The following is a 22,714-nucleotide window of genomic DNA, read 5'->3' on the forward strand; positions in this document are numbered from 1 at the left end:
AGGTTGTGACAGAAAACAAAATAAAATGTTGACCACTTAACATAGGCTGTGACAGAAGACAAAATAACATGTTGACCACTTAACATAGGCTGTGACAGAAGACAAAATAACAAGTTGACCACTTAACATAGGCTGGGACAGCATAGGCTGTGACGGAAGACAAAATAAAATGTTGGCCACTTAACATATGCTTTGACAGAAGACAAAATAAAATGTTGGCCACTTAACATAGGCTGGGACAGAAGTCAAAATAAAATGTTGGCCACTTAACATAGGCGGTGACAGAAAACAAAATAAAATATGCTGTGACAGAAGACAAAATAAGATGTTGAGCACTTAACATAGAAAATAAAATGTTGAGCACTTAACATAGGCTGTGCCAGAAGACAAAATAAAATGTTGAGCACTTAACATAGGCTGGGACAGAAGACAAAATAAAATGTTGAGCACTTAACATAGGCTGTGCCAGAAGACAAAATAAAATGTTGAGCACTTAACATTAAAAATAATTAATGTTGAGCACTTAAAATAGGCTGTGACAGAAAACAAATAAAATGTTGAGCACTTAACATAGGCTGGGGCAGAAGACAAAATAAAATGTTGAGCACTTAAAATAGGCTGTGACAGAAGACAAAATAACATGTTGACCACTTTACATAGGCTGTGACAGAAGACAAAATAACATGTTGACCACTTAACATAGGCTGTGACAGAAGACAAAATAACATGTTGGCCACTTAACATAGGCTGTGACAGAAAACAAAATAAAATATGCTGTGACAGAAGACAAAATATAATGTTGAGCACTTAACATAGAAAATAAAATGTTGAGCACTTAATATAGGCTGTGCCAGAAGACAAAATAAAATGTTGAGCACTTAACAGAGGCTCGGACAGTAAACAAAATATAATCTTGACCACTAAGTTGTATTAAGGGTTATTAGTATGCATTTACCAAAATGAAATAAAAATGCAGCATGCATCACAATCTATGGTAATAAGCCTTTTATTTTGATAAAGACACTAATAACCTTTAATCATAACTAAATGACATTATAAGTGTCATAAAGCGAAGATAAATACATTAATTCCATTCAGCGCCAAGTTATCAGAATGTTCGGAACAAATGTTTTAAAGCTGCACTCTCACAGATTTACCGTTTTGACAACTTTTTATTTTTTGTCGTGAAATGATTCGATTTTTGAGTCAATATCTGCAAACCAGTGATAAAAGAATGCTGACAAAAGATCAGATCGAAGATATTCATATTTCCGTTCAAAAAAATTATGTTTTATGGCTAAAAGCGTTTCTAACCCTTTAAGAAAATGTCTTAATGCTTGATGTTAAATCAACAATTTTGGAACATATATATGAAAACCTGCTATCTGATTTTTTATCTGCAGTCTTATATCACCGGTTTCCATGCATTTTCGCATAAATTGGTTTGTGCCAAGACAGAAAATAAAAGTTATCAAAATGTTCAATTTGTGAGAGTACAGCTTTAAAACAGAGAGAGTGATACTTAATTAGTTGTTCTGATCATCCTGAGAAGTAAAATTAACCATTGTGAGTCAAGCATTAATCAGGTTTTGAATTTTTATTATAATAAAAAAATTAATCTGTAATTATAATGTTAATGTGTGCACATTACTTCCTATATCTGCGGTTAAAATCTTATTTAAATGTTTTAAGAATGCAATCTTCATACATTTGTGGTTTAAACGATTATCCGCATGACTTTCTTGTTTTCATGAATTGCTCCGTAATTATGTAATTTAATCAAGAAAATGGTTCATAAGTAAAGTCTTTACTATTAATGCGTTTATGATATCTTCAGTTTTAGACGTTGCGAGATTAAAAACATCGTTACGCTAAATCTCAAGGGGTTGCGAGAAATATTAAATATGAAATTAATGCATGTGCAGTGAAATCTAGATTTGCAGGAGATAATGCTGCAGGGTTAGTGGAAAAGCAAAGAGCTAGGATCTGCAAGAAACTTCTTCCCACAAACTTCATGTAATCTATTCCAATGAAAATGCCAAATAGTTGTTAAATTTCAACCAGCTTCAATGTTAAAGGCACTTGTCCACTTTTTACAGGGTCAGGTGAAACCAAAAAAAAATTGAAAAAAAAAATTTGAGAGAAATGTGAAAGCATTATGTTTTTTTAATGATAAAACATCAAAAGTTCAAATTCGAGTTTAAAATATCTTAAGTATTTTTATTTTTTTATTTACGGAACATGCTCAATTTTGCCGAAAAACATTAATTTGCTGTAAAAATTTAATTGAATTTAGGCTTTGATGTACAAATTTTTGTTCAAATAAGTATTTGCTGTTGTTAGTGTTTGTTCATAAAAGTGAGTAATTATTCAATTTTAACAAAATTAACAAACAATATGATGCCGACAGAAATTCTGTGAATGGGTCTCTTTAACTTACTTTTGAAACAAACATTGTATTTAAGATTATGATGATAATTTTCAAATCCTCAGAAACATAACTTTAACCATTTTATGTACACTTATTATGTAAACTTTCGCACTGCTGGCTTCATTTTTTCTAATTATGAGCGAGTTAATATGTTTCCTAATAGTTCCTTTTATAAGTTATTATCGCCAGCATTTCTACACAGATCCAGATCCATGATAAGGAACAGTCAAGTGTGGGTTCAGACTGAAGTGGCAAAACTGCAAATATTCATGAAATTTGCTGAATTTTATTACTTTTTGAAACTGTACAATTTATTTTTTTGTAAAAAACGAATATGGAATCAAGATGATTTTTTGTAATATATTAAAAGGTGTGTTTCTGAGTCTTGAGACTATACTCAGACTTGAGACTGTTTGTAAATTTTGGCCTTCGAGGAAATACAATGAAAGTTCATAGTCATTTTAACAATGTTGAAATTTGAAAAATGAGAAGTTTCCACAATAGAGTTGCATGATAAAAATAGAAATGTCCATATGTCACCATTTTGATTTTCAAAGACATTTTTATCTTGCATAAGGTTTGTAACTATGTGAAGGACCTACAAACACGTGAACTTTGTTATACATGTAGCAAGAAAAGGATTCTATATATAGAATAATGTGTTAAAATTATACGGAAGATTATCAACCAGATCTTCAGTTGAAATAAACAGCAAAATATTAACAGCTAGCAATACCCTGCATGAAATAGTACCAATTTTTCATTTGTGATGATGGCTAGTGGAGAAATTAGTCCTATTTCTTCAAGGCATATTGTACTGATGATTATTGTATTTGAATAAATCCTGATTATTCACATGAACGTCAGATTACTGAGTGAGTGACATTTTATCTGAATAATCCTTTGATATTCTTGCAGCCGTAAAAGTAGTTCCTTAGTGCGAAAAAAAATAGTCCTCTCAGTGTTAGCTTTTCTATAGCTTTATTTGTTCAGAATTTTTCTATTTCAATTTTTAGGTTGACATATTTCATTGTATGTATTCCTTAATGGTATATAGATTATCTAATGGTTTACAGCTTTGAATGCTTCTTTATATTTCGGAAAAATAAAAACGTGACAATTTTGACAGATGAATTATCTGTTAATCTACATCATTCACTGTTGTGGCAGTAATTTGTGTTTTGTATTTAATTAAAAAACAAATTCTACAAAACAGCTGAGCCCTTTTTTCCCTGCAAGCCAAATGACGCATTTCAGGGATTATTGTTATGGATTCCTTGTGTTTAAACGTGTTTCAACGAGGGATAAATTTTATCCGATTTCATTTTAGCATCTGAATACAGAGATTTGAGGATCAGCGAGGAATCAATCTTTTTACACACCATGAGCAGCTGTGCATGCTTCTAATCACTCAGATTAAGTTTTAAAAGATCTTCATAATGGAGACAAATTTAGTCTTTCTCCGAGCTGAGGATTCTCCTTTAATTTGTTGGATTTACTGAAAATCCCAGCTTAAACGTTTTAGACGCTTCAAAGCTATTCAGTTTGTCTGAGATTTGTTGTATTTTGAGATTTTTCGTATCCATTGTTCAGAAATATATTAATTGAAATCGCAAAACAGGACTTTGTTCTAAGATGCAACCTTGGAGGCATCTTGGCAAAATTTAAAGATGTTCTCAATAAGATAAGATTTTTGTTTACTTCATTTCTATATTAAAGTTTGTATATGTGATTCCTTGCTCAGATTATACTTACAAAGATAACAAAGGCCCGGGCTTGATTTACCTCCCCTTATAATGATACAGATGCATGAACGAATGTGATTAAATCCTCATCCAAACCAGTAGAAATGTTTTGTCTAGAAGTATTATAATTACAGCGTGTCATAAAACCCTGCCCTATAGCTATATACATCCCATGCATTGCAGTCATACTTGACCATTAGATTATATCATCGAATATGACTGTAGGGCATAGGTTTTTGTACATTCATCAAACAAAAGGCCTGTACAAATCATAAATCCATCATGAGCATCGCCCGAAGCCATTCCATCGGATGACACTATAATCTGTTCACGAGAAGTTAATTGCCATCGAAATCTTATCCGTCGCTGATCTGAATTTGGTCGAACAAGGAAATAGACATGTTTTACACGATGACAAGAAGATATTGCCTTATGATTAATGCTGAACTGCGTATGGTCACAATTAAAACATCTTACAAAAAAGACAGTTGATAAATATTTTCATGCTACGGTTAAATTGTTATTTATACGAACTGACGATCTGTGTGCTAGCCCATTATCGGCCTTTGAACTGACGATGTTAACGTAAACGGCTGATCAGTTTCAACATTGTAATTGACAAGACGACAGATGCTCTCATCAATTATGTTAATATATGAAAACAGTAACAACATTTTTGGAATATTATATATCTTCATAATAATGCTGCGTTAACTTTGACTTTCTTTCTTTTCTTAAAGAATGAAATCATTAAAAATTCACCTACAACCTCAGAAAATAAAAAAAAAACCTGTTTTTTTAGATGGCAAGAAAATAATATAGTTACTAATTAATATATTACTCCTGAAAAAAAATCCAGGAACTTCAGAAAAATGTTCTTCATATAGCAGTCACAATGTCATGTTTCATAGTTTATTAAAGTCTCATCAATACAACAATATACACATTTCATGATAATATAACAATAAAAAATGTATTGCCACTCAAAGTATGAGTTATAATAGACAACACAATACTATTTCAACAAACAGATATGTACCTGTATTGTGATTAACAATATACATATTTACACAATAAACTGGAAACCAATATTGCTGCTCAGAATTTTTTTAAAAAATCAATAGAATAACAATTTATTGTTTATTTTTATTTTCCAGTGACATTTTCAGTATCCCATAAGTTTGCTTGTCAATGTTGTCAAGTGTCAAAAATAAAATTGAATGATTATCTTGGAGATTACATACCTCCAGGTGACATAATCTGACATTACAATGATGGATTAGGTCCCCTGATTAACCTCCAGAGTGAGAGTATTCAAGGGGGGTAATTCAGGATTATGATAACTTTTTGAATAATTTCACTTCAAATTAGCAGATTAAAGCCCAGTCTTGTTGTGATCCTGTGGGCTACTTGGCTTTAATTACAATTTTGGCATTTTATTCTCCCCTGGGTCATTGAAAGAAAATTGCCCCATCTAAAACGTGTCAAGATTAAGCTATTTTAAAGATCTCTTTGCATGACGATTGTAATCTTCGAAAATGTATGAATTATGATTTATGTCATTAAGCAAAAAAAAAGATTTTCGTATGGGTTAACAATATATTTTTTTTATCTCTTTTGTAAATATTAATAAAAAAGCACAATGATGTTTAATTGATTTTTTTAGGGAATCAGTTGAAAACCCGAGTTGAATCTTGCAGTTAGCAACAATTTTAAATTAAGTTTTTTAATCCTTGATTTTGATGCTAAGGCATACTCTGTATTAATATTTAAGGTGGTCAAGCTCGGTGGAAAATCCCTAAATCTTGGGATTTTTAACCGCCACTTGATGGTTGATTATGGTATGAAAGGGCCGAAATCCCTTGACCCTTACTTTGGTTTAGTTTGAGTAGTTTTAGTAAAAGTATTTATAAATTAACAGGTGTTCTGAGTTGCATTCATTCAAAATCATATAAATTTAACAACTGTAGAATTTTAATTAATGAAATGGTTTAAAGGGACATTTGATCACATTGTTCAGATAATTTGAAAAAAAAAATCTTTGCATTTAATTTAAGAAAAATATCATTTACAGACGGGTTGTTATTCGCTTTTTTTTATAATGTTTCCTGAAAAACTTTGAAACTGAAGATATTCTCAATAAAATTATGTAACCTTCAAGCATTTTTTTTAATTCAAATTAATTCTGTAGAAGTTGGTACTTCAGTGTTGTTTTTTTTCAACTGAAAATACAGCCCCATTCGCAATCCCAAAACTTACACTTCTTTCACAAATATTGGACTTAAAATTCACAATCCCCCCAAAAATCACTGAACAAGTAATCATTGTATAGATATGTTTAAATGTAATCAATTATTTGAATCCAAAATCTTCAATGGAGCGGTGTTTAATGTTTCTTTGTTTGATATATACTTAAACTACATCGTAAATTCACAATTTTAGGTATTTTGTCTTAATTTTCACAATTCTACTATTAGGGGCCTGGCCCCATTCACAAAAAGGTGAGGAAAAAAACACTGTGAGTACCCAAAAGAGAAAGTAATATATGATAAATGCTGAAAATAATTTTATTGAAAAAACAACAACAAAAGAACAACATCACATTATTAACAAATCCAGTGCCACTCGCTATGCAAGGGCAGTAACAGATTGACAGAGTTATGTCTCTTCATGAAATACTATGTAGTGTTGGAATAAGTATTTGTCTGTACTGTCCCATCTTCTTAAATTTATGCTTATTCAAAATCTATGACTTAAATGACGGAGGTTTCCTATTTTTGTAAGGCCAACAAAATTAGAATTGTTTGTTTCCTATAAAATTACAAATAAATATAGTGTAGGTAAGCTGGATTTTTTTGTTAATAAGGTTTTTTTTTTAATATTATTTTCATACAAATTAATATAGTGAAGGTATGTTGGATTTTTTTTATGAAGGTTGGGATTTACTATCATTTGCACACTTAAAAACATTGACAGTTTGTTTGGGTACATGACCTCATCTTTCCCGTTCAAGAAACTACCGAACATTTATTCTAAGAAGGAAAAATGACAGTCAGAAACATATGTGTCTGTTGGCGCTAGCAAATTTAAAGTCGGGAGCAAGAAATACAGTAGGTCGTAAAACTGGCAACTAACAATATTTTTGTAATGCCTAATTAGACTAGCTTTTAACGGTACACTCAAACTTATATAAGTAAATTCCAACTTGCTAGTACTCTTGGAGAGATAAAACAATAACGTAGTAGCAATTGGCCATATTTAGGTATGATAGGACAATTAAGACAAGTCGTGTTATCTTGTTGTTAGCCGGCAGTGACGGATTAGGCAATATGTCGCCATAAACTCGCACCGTTCTACTCACATTGTAATGAGGAGGTGACTCTGACCCATGAAATATGTTCCGTTCCCAAGATGAAGAGTGTTCTAAAAGTTTTGGAATTAAGATAATAGGTTAACCATAATTGTCTTGATTAAGATGGGATCGTGGCCGTCATTTCAATGCTAGTTGGATTAAGAAAGATGAGTTTTAATGATATTTCATTTTCACATGCGGGAAGGCGCCGGAAGATCCATGTTCCGTCAAAAATGAAATCAGGTAATTCTTGAAATTGTCTCCTAAATTTTTTATGTTTTAACGAAATAAGTAATTAAAGAGGGAGTTCTGTTTTAATCCTGTATCTCAGTCCATTGAACAACTCTTTTATTAGTTTTGCTAAAATTATCTTCAATATTGAAAATCAAGTTGAAAAATATCAAATTGTAATATTATATCAAAAGAAAGTGTTTGTAATCTCGTCATGCAATGAACACACACATTACAAATTGAAGAAAAAAACAATTGAAATTGGAAAATGACATTTTTATGGACAATATTTGTGTTACTTTGACAACAAAAATTCAAACTTCAATTAAAAGAAATGAAAATCAGCTATTTGACTTACAGATAAGCTCATGAAAAGCCCACAGGATATTAAAAATAAATTATTTTGAATTTTGATTGTAAAAATGATTTTAATTGAATAATCAAAAAGACAATAAGTTGCCTCGAGGGAGAAATATTTTGGTCAGTTAATCAGGATATAATTGCTTTTACAGGAATGTCTGGTTTAACACAATTCAAGTAGCTCACTGATTTTTACAGCAAACAAAACAATGGTTTATGAAAAAGCTTGTTGTCAGTGAGATTTTGCGCTAGAGTGTGGTCTTGTGTTGTGGAGGAAACTGGGAAAACCCACTTGACCGGCTTTGTGACCACAAACTAAACTAACATATGTCCAGGTGAGGAATGGAACCGCTGGGGACTCCCTGGTGTCATTGTTAGCGTCCCGATACTCATGTTTTCAGAGACAAGATACACATATATTATAAGAACCATAACTCTGACTGTAATAATTGTTCAGAGTTATGCCCCTTTGTTTCAACTAAAAAAACAACAACAAATAAGTGATAGTGGATGGTGTTCACCCCGCTGCATCTTTGTTCTTATTCAAGTCCCAGAAATAGACAAACATCCCCCCCCCCCCCCCCGCAAACCTCCCCTCCCCTTGGGCATATGCATTTATAATGACTTGTAGAGTATGTTGTTGTCTTCAAGCAAGTATTGGGCCATTAACACATAGCCAGAAATAGGTTTATCTGTGGAAGTTCCATGTTGTTGTCATCAGACTGACCATTGGTGATAAATATTTCATACAGCAGGCTACTACGGGAACACCCTGTACATGTCAATACATTAGCACCGAGGACTAAACTGGCTCCATGTTTTCACCATGTGATAATTCGGGTACAAAACAGAAGTAAATAAGTCATTTTTTTTAAAAAGGTAAGAGCTAAAATATTTTCTGAAAGATATTTATATCTTTATATATATAAAAAAAACACTTCCAAAAATAATATAGTAGACAATAAAAATGTTGAGTCCAAAAAGAAAAGCTAATAAAATAGCAAACTGCCAGAAATACTTTCTCACAACAGTAGTTTGTTAAAGCCTTTTATCCATCACCTGCTTCAATAGCTGTCATCACCCAATTAACAATACGTGTGCCATGGTCTTTGTACCTTTAAGTGGTGGTTTAATCCAGAGATTTAAAGAGTATTGTCCCCTAATTATTGGCTAATCCAAAACCCCATCTGCTCAATCAAGGGGCCAGCTGGTTCTAACTGGGGATTTTTTAAAGCAGTGGAAAAGACTACTAAGTAAATTGATCAACATTCATTGTTGCTTTTATAGTTGTTCTTGTTTATGATGATGATGATTATGATAATGGTGTTGTTGTTGTAAAAGGTGTGATGATGGTGCTGGTGTAGGTAATGATGGTGCATTCATTTCTAATTGCAATGTTTGGTGTGCAGATAATGTTTCTTTTGTACACAATTTTATTGACTCGACCAATTACTTTTTGTCCGATTTATATATAAAATATAATTATGAAATGAAATATTTTTAAAAACTGCGGTTTTGACCGATATCAGAATGTCACGTTTTTACCAAAAATAAAAACAATACAAAAATAAACAAAACAAATAATCAGATGTACAAGTAAAAGCATCGGCTGACTGACACACGTTACATCACTAACAATATGGCAATCGGCATTGATAAATTGAGACAAGGGTTTTTGACAAGAAAGACCTATGTTAATATAAGAAGTTAATGGCGAAATCGGATTTACTAAATAAGCTAAGGTTGATCGCAATGACAGTTTGATGTATGCGGAAAATCTTGCCGTAGGGGAAAAGAGAAAAATGTTCAGAGAGTTTGGTGTAAAAATACCTTCATGTTGAAGTTTGTGCATAAAGAAATTAGTTTTGGTATATAATGTGTTTAAATGGTCATGTAATTTATATTGTATACTTAATTTTAATTAAGTCACAGGAGTGACGGCATAACAAAAATTACCCCATAGTCAACTGACTTTATAAAATAGAAGACAGAATAATGTGTCACTCTGAGCAACAATATCAACTCAATATTATTATGCTTTTTAAACACATTAACTACTAATATTTAATAATAAAGCAAAATTTTAATATGGCTAAATTTATTCCCTGTTAAAAGTATAATTCAAAGTATTTTATTGCCAATTTTTTTTTATTGAACAATATTTGATTGCAAGCTCTGTTTAACAGATGAGTTTTTAATTTCAAACTCGATGAACAAAGGCAGGGGAGTCAAGTCAAATAGAAGCGTTAGTCTTGTAACAATAGCAACGAGTGGATTATCTCGGCAAGCCAGCCGTGATGGTGAACGTCGTATTGATTTAATACCTGGGGACTCAGAGAAAGATGATAATTATGTGCAATTTCTTTATGCCCATATATGGCAGTAAAGGGTGTGAACCAGAGAACCAGAGAAAATAACAACTGACCGATGGCTAGTAGATGTGGTCAGTATCTGAAAAACAATCTGTCCCTCGCACCTCTGACCGACGATTGTGTCAGATTCTTATCTCTTACTTTTAATGACAGTGCAGGGAACCAGTTTCATATTATTAGTTGTTAGGCTAAGAAAATATACTCTAAGCCATTTTGTTTTCTTATTATTAGACCAAATCAAACAATTGTTCAGTTTCCAGGTTACTATCACATTCTTTTTTATCATGCTTGATCTTTGTTCATGTCTATAAATTATATTTGTACATACAAACAAAAATTAAAATCAAAGATTTATTTGAAAATACATATAATAATATCTATTATTTTCTATTTTTTTAAAAGTGGATAAAAAATGCTTTTTAAGAAACATGTTGAAATAAATATGTAGATTAAATAATGAAGATCATTAACTATTGTTATCATAAATACAAAATAATTGAAAAATAATGAACAAAGTAAATCAAATCCTGCTCTTCCCACATTTCATTGGAAATGTGCCCTATAAACTTAAGATAAATATTGCTTGGCCTGAGCTATTAGCTATTACTGTGTATGGTTGGTTTATGGTTACTCCAATTGCCATGTGTCTCCCAAGCTGGGAACCAGATCAAGATTAGGTTTACCTGGCGAATTAATGTTGCACTGTGACATTTGTTAAAGGCCTGAATGTTGGGTGATGGATTGACAAGAGTTAGTGATAGAACAATGGGATGTATTATCATTGCTTGAAGGGTTTTATTAGGTAAAAATCATCTGTACATTCAACATATGGTCACTGCAAGTTGAAGTGATCTGGTCTTGGTGCTTAATACTCCTCCAATACAGATTAAGCTTGTGTTTACTGTGTACATGTTTGGTTTAAGACCTTGTTTAGGAAGCTGGTGTGTTAAGATGGCTTAAGCATCTATTAAGCATCACTGAAATAGACAGAGGGATTATTATTGGTTTGAAGATAACTAGAGGATTAAGAATTGTAGTTGTTGGATGCTGAAGTGTGTTTATGGACAAGAGGACTTATTTTTGTCAACTGAAAGCGCACTGGTGATGTTTTGTATTTTGGAATGACAATTGATGGATCGGAGCTGTTAGTGTTACAACTAGTGAATATTAAAAGCTGCCTTTCGGAGTTAATCGTGCTCTGGTTAAGCTTCAACACTTAATGTATATACATGATACATCGGTACGAAGGCTTTGTCTTAAGCGATTTGATGAATTTCTAATTGTGGTTACATTGTTTGGTAGTAGCATATTAATATAAACCAGGAAATGGAGTGGATAGTATAATAATGACATTGATTCGTTAATAGTGGTAAGTTTGATATCGCTGATAAAGATTTATGGTACATTGTGGATTATTGACATTGTGTTTAGCCAAGGATCTTTATGCAAATAGCGATCATGCACTGATGCTAAGTTAGTAACATATTAATATTGTGAAAGGAAAAAAAAGAGACATCTTGGTGAAAAAAAAACAACAACAAAACTTAAATTTCATAAAAGTGAATTTTGAAGGAAGTAAAAAATAAAATATGTATTCTATTGACTGATATATTTTGTGAAACTGATCACTTATAGTTGGAAAGAAGTTTTAAATAGAGTAGTCAAATAAGGTTAAAAGTGTAAAGAACATCACATAAATGTTCGCCTAAAGCTACAATGGTGAGACATAAAGACCAGCCACTTCCTAGTCGAGAGAAGCTTGGAATGGAGAAATCAAAGAAATTTGCTGATTTGGAATTGATGAAGAATTATTATGGAAACAATGTTGAGGGTAGGTTAACATTAATGTAATATTATTATGGAAACAATGTGGAGAGTAGGTTAACATTGATGTAATATCATTATGGAAACAATGTGGAGGGTAGGTTAACATTGATGTAATATTATTATGGAAACAATGTTGAGGGTAGGTTAACATTGATGTAATATTATAATGGAAACAATGTGGAGGTTAACTTCAATGTAATATTATTATGGAAACAATGTGGAGGGTAGGTTAACATCGATGAACTATTTTTACAGAAACAATGTTGAGGGTAGGTTAACATTGATGCAATATTTTTACAGAAACAATGTTGATGCAGAATTATTAGGAAATGATACTGATACTCAATTACTAAGGGTATAATTTTGAAGATAGATAACTTTCATGCACAATTACTATTTATGAAACAGTGTTGCATTATTATTGTGTCAATGTTGAGGGCAGGTTACTTTGACGCAGAATTATTGTGGAAACAATGTTGAGTGTAGGTAACTTTTACACAGATTAAATATGGAAACAATGTTGATGGAAATAATGTTGAGGGCAGGTTTTTGGTGCAAAAGACAAAACTCTTCTTAATTTTTTTTTATAACATTAAGGTTAGTTAAATATTGGAACGTTTTAAGACATAAAATTATTGTTCAGGGTGAAATTTAGAACTGCTACTAGTGATCATTCAAATTACAATTCTCCAGAAAAAGCCTGGTTGTTATAGTTCGAAATTTTCATTTCATTTATTTCACTTCTTTTGTCATCCTTGTGTTTCCAAGATTCTGAAAGCCTTAAGCTAGCTAACAGAGGATATTGTTCGCGTAAACTGATTAAATTTCAAATCTTGTATCCATCCGATAATTCCTTAAGATTTCCAACAATAGCTACCTCAGGCAGATGTTCTCAATTTAAAAAAAAGGTTTTCTAGAAAATCTTTTCATAATTTTAATATAATTGTAGTTCTCTTCTTAAGCAAAATTGGATCAGCTTTTGAAAGATTTAAACTGGGGCTGCTTTTAAAGGCCGAATATTGAAATCTTGTGTTTCTATACCTTTAAGTAAATTGCCATGGAATTTAGATATAAAAATAAATTCAAGAAAGAAAGCAAATAATTGTTTGAAAGCCATTTAAGTTTCTTTCAGATAATTAGAGAGCTAATGAAAAGATTTTTCTATGTAGAAAGTAAGATATTCTGTATAGAAATGGGTCAATAACAGTCCAATAAAGATGATTATCTATTGGTGATTGAATTATTTTTATTACTGTCAATAGATCCATAGATAGATCTGGTACATGGTGTGATTCTATGTGTTACCACAGGGGCTGGAAACAATGACCTGTGTGCCACCACAGGGGTTCAACAGAATGACCCATGTGTCACCATTTGTCTGACCTGACCCTTATTTGCAAGAAAGAGTTCATGTTAGTGTTTAATTGTGAATAATTAGACAGTTTTTTCCCTGTTCCTGGAGGCCAAGAAAGCTGCCTTTCCAGTTTTCTTCGTGTTTCTGAAGGCCAAGAAAGCTGCCTTTCCAGTTTTCTTCGTGTTTCTGATGGCCAAGAAAGATGCCTTTCCAGTTTTCTTCGTGTTTCTGATGGCCAAAAAAGATGCCTTTTTCAGTATTTTTCTTCAGTTTCTGGTGGCCAAGAAGTCTGCCTTTCTCAGTATTTTTCTTCTGTTTCTGAAGGCCAAGAAAGCTGCCTTTACAGCTTTCTTCCTGTTTCTGGTGGCCAAGAAAGCTGCCATTTCCAGTTTCCTTCCTGTTTCCGGTGGCCACGAAAGCTGCCTTTTTCAGTTTTCTTCCTGTTTTTGGTGGCCACGAAAGCTGCCTTTTTCAGTTTTCTTCCTTTTTCTGGTGGCCAAGAAAGCTGCCTTTTTCAGTATTTTTCTTCAGTTTCTGGTGGCCAAGAAGGCTGCCTTTTTCAGTATTTTTCTTCTGTTTCTGAAGGCCAAGAAAGCTGCCTTTTCAGCTTTCTTCCTGTTTCTGGTGGCCAAGAAAGCTGCCATTTCCAGTTTTCTTCCTGTTTCCGGTGGCCAAGAAAGCTGCCATTTCCAGTTTTCTTCCTGTTTCCGGTGGCCACGAAAGCTGCCTTTTCCAGTTTTCTTCCTGTTTCCGGTGGCCAAGAAAGCTGCCATTTCCAGTTTTCTTCCTGTTTCCGGTGGCCAAGAAAGCTGCCATTTCCAGTTTCCTTCCTGTTTCCGGTGGCCACGAAAGCTGCCTTTTCCAGTTTTCTTCCTGTTTCTGGTGGCCAAGAAAGCTGCCATTTCCAGTTTTCTTCCTGTTTCCGGTGGCCAAGAAAGCTGCCTTTTCAGCTTTCTTCCTGTTTCTGGTGGCCAAGAAAGCTGCCATTTCCAGTTTCCTTCCTGTTTCCGGTGGCCACGAAAGCTGCCTTTTCCAGTTTTCTTCCTGTTTCCGGTGGCCAAGAAAGCTGCCATTTCCAGTTTTCTTCCTGTTTCCGGTGGCCACGAAAGCTGCCTTTTCCAGTTTTCTTCCTGTTCCAGGAGGCCACGAAAGCTGCCTTTTTCAGTCTTCTTCCTGTTCCTGGTGGCCAAGAAAGTTGCCTTTTCCAGCTTTCTTCCTGTTACTGGTGGCCAAGAAAGCTGCCTTTTCCAGTTTTCTTCCTGTTTCTGGTGGCCAAGAAAGCTGCCTTTTCCAGTTTTCTTCCTGTTTCTGGTGGCAAAGAAAGCTGCCTTTTTCAGTTTTCTTCCTGTTTCTGGCAGCCAAGAAAGCTGCCTTTTTCAGTTTTCTTCCTGTCTCTGTCAGCCAAGAAAGCCAGAGCCATGTAGAAGACATGATTTTAAGTCTGAGTTTTAATTTTGACCTAAATGTTTTCATATTATACCTTGCTGCATTTTAGGGACATGAAGCAATACTGATTTGAAGTATATTGTTGGCCTATTTCTGGCTGCTGCCACAGTCAGCAAGGCCATCAGTGCCAGCATGATTATCTCTCCGGGGAGTGACATAATCCCCTTTTGTCCCTGCGATCAGCCTACGCGCACGGTGAAACCGGTTTAACACTCGACAATCCACCGATTGTCTCATCATGTGGCTTAATGGCGCAGGTGGCTGACTGACTATTGTAATCCTAATCTCGGGGTGAGGCTGTGCCGAGCTTGTGGAGCTTAATTCACATCCAGGGATTCTAACGTCAGAATTATAATTTGACATTTGAAATTGGCTTTTGTATAATGGGGATGTCTTGAGGTGGCCGTGTATTGTTGTGGGGTTAATGTTTGCATTAGATGAACACATTATGCCGGGATATTGACTTGTGAAATCAAAGTCATAATGGCATCATTTTTAGTGTTCTATTCGTATCATTTGCAATATGTGATTACCACTTTGTGGTAGTTGCTAGTCGTATTATATTCTTACCAGCAGGTCTTGCTGTTACGTCTAGTGTTTTATTCGTAATATTCGTTATATGCGATTAAGTCTAACAATAACTTTAAAGCTAGTCATATTCATCTGATTATTACGTATTATATGCATCAGTGTTTACCACTTCAGATTTGTTTACTACATTGTATATTAAATGATTATGCAATCAATTTAGATTACTACTACCAAAATACTTATTCACATGACAATTAACTGGCTTGTCTAGAGTGCAATACAACCATTGGGTATTTCTTATATTTCACTAGTGTAATGAAACTGTTCCACGTCAATTTGCCATACTAATTAAGGGTCAAACTTTTGACAGGAAAATCACTTTTTATGGAATAGTTACAAAGCCTTCCACTCTGAAGACATTTTTGTAACTTTCCCCAACTTTTCACATGAAATGGCAAGTCACATAGACCCTGTATATCAATGTTTTATCTTACTGATATTATTACAGGCTCAAACTCAAGTTTCAAACTGATTTACATTGTCTTTTCTATTATATACATTATATACTGATCATTGTTTAACTTTCAAAAATTAAGCAACCATTTTTAGGAACAAAACAAACTAAAACATTTTGCATTCTTGATAAGTTTCAAGTATAAACCAGCGTGAAACAATGTTATCGGCTGCTCAAAGTCAAATCACAGCGAGATAATTTGTATTAATCAGTCGTAATTGTTTAATCACTGTGTCCCACAAATCCAATGTGGTCAGGAAGATATTGTAGATTAGTGTCCTCTCCCCTCTCTTTCGTTGTTCATAGTTTTGATTAACTTCATAGGCCAACAATTTTACATTTGAGCTATTATGTTCCTGTTGTGAAATATATAACTTATCAAATCTGCTGCTGCTGCTGCTCATGATGATGATGATGGTGAGATGGTGTTGTTGGTGTTGATGATGATGATGTTGGGATGATGATGATGATGATGTTGATGATGATGATGATGATGATTAATAATGATGGTGTTGTGGTGCAGTGTGATGATGATGGTGATAGTGATGATGATAGCAACAGTGGTAGTTGTAGTAGCTGAAGCACAAGAAGTTGTAGTAGTATGCTCATGTTATGATACAGTTATATTAATATGACCTTTTTACTAAGTTCATTTAAAAACTGTAAAATAGTTTTTAATTTCATTGGTCTGTATTTGCTGACATCTAAATGATGTGCTTGTAAGTATTTTTATGCATTATCACCATCAGAATAATCATCAACATCATTATGAACAGGATTAAGGAATGAAGACTTTCCATTAGTCTGAAAAACACAATATCCTAATGTTAATCTAGGATGCTCCATGTCAGATATGTTTCTAATAAAAACTGCAGTTCTAATTGGCTTTACAATATCCAATTAAGTTCCTTGGCTTAATACAATTAATTAATAATGAAATCACAGGATGTTATAGTGATGATTAAATGATTATTGTTAGCCTATTGTATAGGCAGGATATTAGCTGACGTGCTAATTATGGAACTAAATTAACTCAGATTTTACTTTAATTAGTCACTTTTAATTAGTTAAGTCAAATGACATGTAATTAAGATGGCCTTATTAAAAATGAGACTTTAAGTATTAATATAAGCTCTTTAAGTTTTTGGACTCAATTACTGTGAAAACTTTATTATGAGTAGATGTTTGAAGTTGAGAATTTTTGGATATATATATATATATAGAAGGAAAGTGAATCTGAATATGAAAATCCATCAAGCTGATGATATGAGTTGTGATACACACTGATTTTATCATATGACAGATTTATACGAAAATTGATATATTAAGATTAGCTTATGTGACAGGGATAAGTGACTTTGGACCACTGAGTCTGAATATTTTAACAGTGATAATCCAGAATTTTGTACATACACAATAACTTAACTGTATATGTACTGTCAGAGTGTAAAATAAGTTGTCTTCGGGCAGTTTAAGGTGTTTAAGTTTGGATTTTTGTGGATATAGTTTGTTAGCAAAACTATTTAGGATTAACCCACTTAGTGCGTTATAAAGCTAGAGGAAACAGTCATTGTTTGTGTTGTATGAACATAATTCATATGAACTTTAATATACTTTCCAAGAAATTGGGATTTAACTAAAAGTGTCATTTGAACGGGGTCACTTTTTAATGACAAAATGAGGAAAAAGCCAATCGGTACACGGTGTTTGGATTCCGAAGAAAATGGAATTGATGGTAGGTTTAATAACTTGTTGTTTCTACTTTCGTACAAATTCTGTAGTTAAAGTGGAAGCTATTTTGATAATTCAACATCCTATATATGTCAATGTTACAAATGACTGGTTAATGAAACATGTATATCTGATATTAACATTGAAGAAATCGGTCATTTCATACATTCATTCAATAGATTAGTTTTGACATTTAAATGTTTATTACTGATAGTGGCAAATGGAATTTTCAAATGCTGTATAATTATGTTATGAATTTTGACTTTCTTTTTTTTGGGGGGGGGGGGATATTTTGATGATTAGTAGCGAAGTGTCGTGCACGAGTGATGTAGCAAACCATCATGAATTGACAACGTTATACCAATGAAGAGATTTACTTTAGGCACATGAAAATCCTGGACAAACAATTTATCTGGCCCTCCAATTTCTGGAAAACATATCTTTATTAGTCCCTTATATGGGGATTTAGCATAGCTCACTATTTTTGTTTTTGTATAATTTGTGACATGTTTACATTCTAAGGAGTTTTTGAACTTCATTAGGAAATTATCTGTATGCTAATCCCAAATAGCTATTTTTCATCTAATAAAATCGCGATTGAGTAAAAAATTTGGCTTAGTGAAATGAACTACATATGTGCTTGTTACAATTAATAAGTTTCAAGAAATTCAGGGGCCAGTGGACTTGGATTTAGTATAGATATTCTTTTATTAAACAAAAGAGTTAATTATCGAGGGAGGATGGGTAGCATCACATCAATTTCTGAAATAGCAAAGTATCATGCACTATTTCTTGTCATTATTGCTTTCTTACATAGCAGAAATTGATTGAATGATTTGCAGAATTTCTTGTCCTAATTTCTGCAGAGTCATTTTGTGGCAAAGATTTGTTTTTCAAGTGGTGAGACTTTGTCGATTGCCATAATTACGGCATATATTAGATCTCTATTTGAGATAGATTTAAAAAAGCATTTGATTGTAGCTAGCTGAAGAGTTTGCAAATCGGTATATCTGATACGAACTAATCCAGCCAAACTAAGTAATCCAGAATGTTAAGAAAAAGTTGCATCTAAATTATCATCATTTAGTCGTACTGATGTCATGTTAATAAATCGGGATAATTCTTGTGAGTGTAATCTAATTCGTCTTTCCGAAATGCTCAGCACTGACGAGGCTACATGCTGTTCGAATTTATAACGCAGCTTTGTCTTATGTTTATGTGAATTTTGATAAAAAAAAATGATTATTTTACCTGCTGGTAAACTGCGGAGTTCTAAGGAGGTCCTTTCATAATTTTTTTGTGTAATGCAACAAAATTTACATCAATATTTCCATGGTAAATTCTGTATTCGATGATAACATTGAGATGTTGGAGAGAGATATCCCCTAATGAGTGTTTTCGTTATGATCAAATAATGCATTTTGAATTTTTTCGTAATTTTATATACTCTGACTTAATCTCTTTGAGAAAACATGATAGTTTGATTATTATTAAAATGTCGTTGAATGTTAAGATGTTTTCTAAGAGGTTTGTCTCGTGGAATGAAGTAGTGACTGGGATGTTCAAGTATTTTTTCTAGCGGGATTATCAATGTAATATGGTTTTATCATGTACGTCGTCAAACTTAATCTCAATCTGTAGATGATCAAGATTTCGTGCTTATGTTAAGACTTTCCCCATTTTGTTTGGGATAATATTTAAAGCACCAAAGGTAATTTATTCATTTTTTATCCTATTCCGAAATAATTCTCTTTAGTGGGACTTTTATATTTAGAAAACAAAGTCCTGCTTTCAGGAGTTAAGAATTTTTTGTAATCAGATAGTAAAAGTGCGGAATTTTGAGATCAGTCCCAATTAAATAAATGTTCACTTGTTTAAACAGTAATGTTTTATAAATTTGAACTATAAAAAAAGACCTTTGATAAATGAAACATGCTTATCAAAGTTATCATAAATAATTGCACAAACTCTATCCTAATTTGTATATTTAACTTGGTAGATTTCATCAATTTACAAGATAATTATGCTTTTAAAATGTATTTTAGTGATGAGAGAATGATTACTGGATTTAGCATGTCAGAGAAATTTGGTGAAAAACTGCTTTAATTTCTTCGTTCTTCTATTCTAAGTTCTTGAACATTTGATGCATATTTTGAGCGACCAAATGCGGGTTTCCAAGGCGAATGAACCTGAAATCTTGCCTCACAATCAGCTTGTAGGTAAGCTCCGAAATCCGCCAATAAAGGACAGATAAATCCAAACTGGAATTACATTTCGTCATCAGCTGATCGCGAACTAAAATGGTCCTCGATTTGCCTCAATTTGCCTAATAAGTCTTCGATGTAGAGCCACCAAGCTTGGATAGGGATATTTTGTATAAAACAACAAATTTGCGTAGGGATTAGCGGAATAGTAAAACCTGGTTGGCAATATTTGGAAGAGCTTTATCCAATGTCGCATTGCCTGTGGACGTTGAATGTATGAAATTGGGCTACTTAAGTTGGCTGAGCAAGTGGAATTTTAGATTTGCTTTCTTCAAATATCATAATTAAGGATCAGCGGTAGCATCGCTCTAAAGCCTCCACTTTGCAAAGGATTATGGGTAAATGGGCCCGGCTGTTTTTCTATCACAACGATCTGTCTTTAAGAGATAACGGAAAACATATTTAAGACGAGCCCGTGGTATTGGAAGATGTCAGCATTCATTGGAGACTTGCGGCGAAGCACGACGGCTTAACAAGACATGGTACCATATATAAAGGCTTGTTTGTGTCCTCAAATCTTGTCAATGCTGTATGGTTGGTTAACTTGTTTGGTTGGGGGAAAGCAGTTGATGGATAATGTCAATTGTCTTCTCAAAGTTTTTGTAACTAGAAATGTGTAGCTGAGCGAAAAAAGATACCATTTGCTTTCAGTGAAAAATTTAACTTGGACTTAAGCTTACTGGTGCATCGTTTAACAGGCTTATTTAATATTTGAACAGACAGATGAAGTTAATATGAAAGACAAATATTATAAAGGTTTTTTTCACATAAAGTTGGACAATGATTTATAAACGTTGATTGTGGCATTGCTGTTTTATTATTTAAGTCTTTATGAGACTCAATATGAGTATGATGGGATGTTTTTAATCAAACGTGCTCTTAATTAAAGTGACATTTTCATGATTTTTCTCATTATTATTATCAAACATGTTGGAATTAAATAAATCAGATTTACAGTGTAAGTATTAATAAGATTGAATGTTATGTTATATAAATACTAATCACCTACCTCTTAACGAATTTGTGTTAGATATTCCATTAATTATTTTATAATAGATATTAATTAGATTAATTAAAATTCAACAGGAACTATTTTAAAGACATTATTGAGGATGAAATTATACCTATATTTTAAGAATTTGAATTTTCTAAGAACGAGTTAAACCAATTAGTAAATTATTAAATGTGAAATACATAGACCAGGAAATATGTTGTTGTTTTTTTCTTTTTAGATTAGCATTAGAGGATAAAATATCACATGAAATTAATCATGTGCCCGACCAATCATTTTGATTTGAGATTCCTTCTTACATTATGTATCTATTTATATTCAAATCAAATGCACAGGATGATTCTAGTAAAATGAAAACTTCTTGAGGGTAATTGGCTGGATCATTATTTTTTCTGCTGATTTACAGTAATGGATGGTGTGCAAAGTTTGGGGAAAAACACACACATGGATTTGTGCAATATTATTGGGGCATATATTTATAAGTGTTTTTTTTTGAGGAAATAAAGTTTGAAACAGTTTATCATTTCTGATCAAGAACAGCTTGACATTGTGGTTTTGATGCACTGTTGTTATTTTACCTTGACATAACTTCAGTGCACTTAGATGTGAGTTGCCAGTTATAGGTTTAAATGCAAAAACACTTTGTTATAAGAAATAAGATTATTTGTTAGCTCTAAAAAATTATTGAGGTAACCAAAAGTAGTAATTATCATTTTAGTGTTGCTAAAATGGATGCTGTTGTAGTCAAAATGATGGTGGTAGTGATGGTATAGACTGCCACTTGTCCTCTAAAGATTTAAATAAAAATGTTTAAGGGACAAGGCATAAAACAGTAAAAAAAAACTTTTTAGGGAACTACTTTTCATGGAACTATTTTCTGTGTATTTTCAGGTACCCGATCACTTCCCATCCACTGTATCATTGAGCAGACAAGCGGACGTCCCTCGTTCAACACGCCCCTGGACGAGCGATCCGCGCATACGAGCGTAGAGCTAGACAGCTATGCGATCCTTCCTGGTACCACTCCCATCTCAGAGTGCGTCCAGTCAGCACTCAGCAAGCTGGGATACAACCCTGGCGACGTATTAGGGGCAACAGGTATGTGTTTTAGCTTCCTGAAAATTCTGTTCCTTTAAGAACTTTTCTAGTTATAACTGTCATAATAAAAAGAACAGATTCACTAAACAGATACACTTGATTCTACATTCTATAAAATACCATAATAAAGGAAAGTAATTCAACTTTAATTAAAATTATTGTTTCTTTTCATCTGGTGTATTACAAAACACATTCACATAGTTTAAGAATTTTTCAACCTATGTAAAAGTTTAAGTAGATACTGTGTTAAATTAATGAGCATATATCTTAATTTATGTATCAAACTTGTATAATGTTTGATCTGGATGATGGATTGGTATTGATTACGCATATATATCCGTTACCAGTTAATACTAATTAATCACAAGCTATAATTTTCGAAGAAAAACAACACACCATAAAACTATTTCCCCCTCAGGATTTCATTAACGGATAATGAACTGAAC

At 32.9% G+C, this 22,714-nt stretch overlaps 1 protein-coding gene across 3 annotated transcripts in view; it reads left to right on the top strand.

The window, feature by feature from the left end:
* LOC128206072 (uncharacterized) overlaps positions 1-22,714 on the top strand; it is a 60,959-nt gene that overhangs the window by 30,846 nt on the left and 7,399 nt on the right. For 2 of the 3 annotated variants that reach the window (XM_052908211.1, XM_052908210.1), the window contains exon 3: positions 22,062-22,268. In XM_052908211.1, coding sequence (XP_052764171.1) covers positions 22,062-22,268 — 207 coding nt within the window. Of the gene's footprint in view, positions 1-17,692; positions 17,899-22,061; positions 22,269-22,714 lie in introns of those variants that run through there. The other variant, XM_052908212.1, reaches the window with a different exon arrangement.

Source organism: Mya arenaria, chromosome 10, assembly GCF_026914265.1.
Source record: "Mya arenaria isolate MELC-2E11 chromosome 10, ASM2691426v1".
Taxonomy (NCBI): Eukaryota; Metazoa; Mollusca; class Bivalvia; order Myida; family Myidae; genus Mya; species Mya arenaria.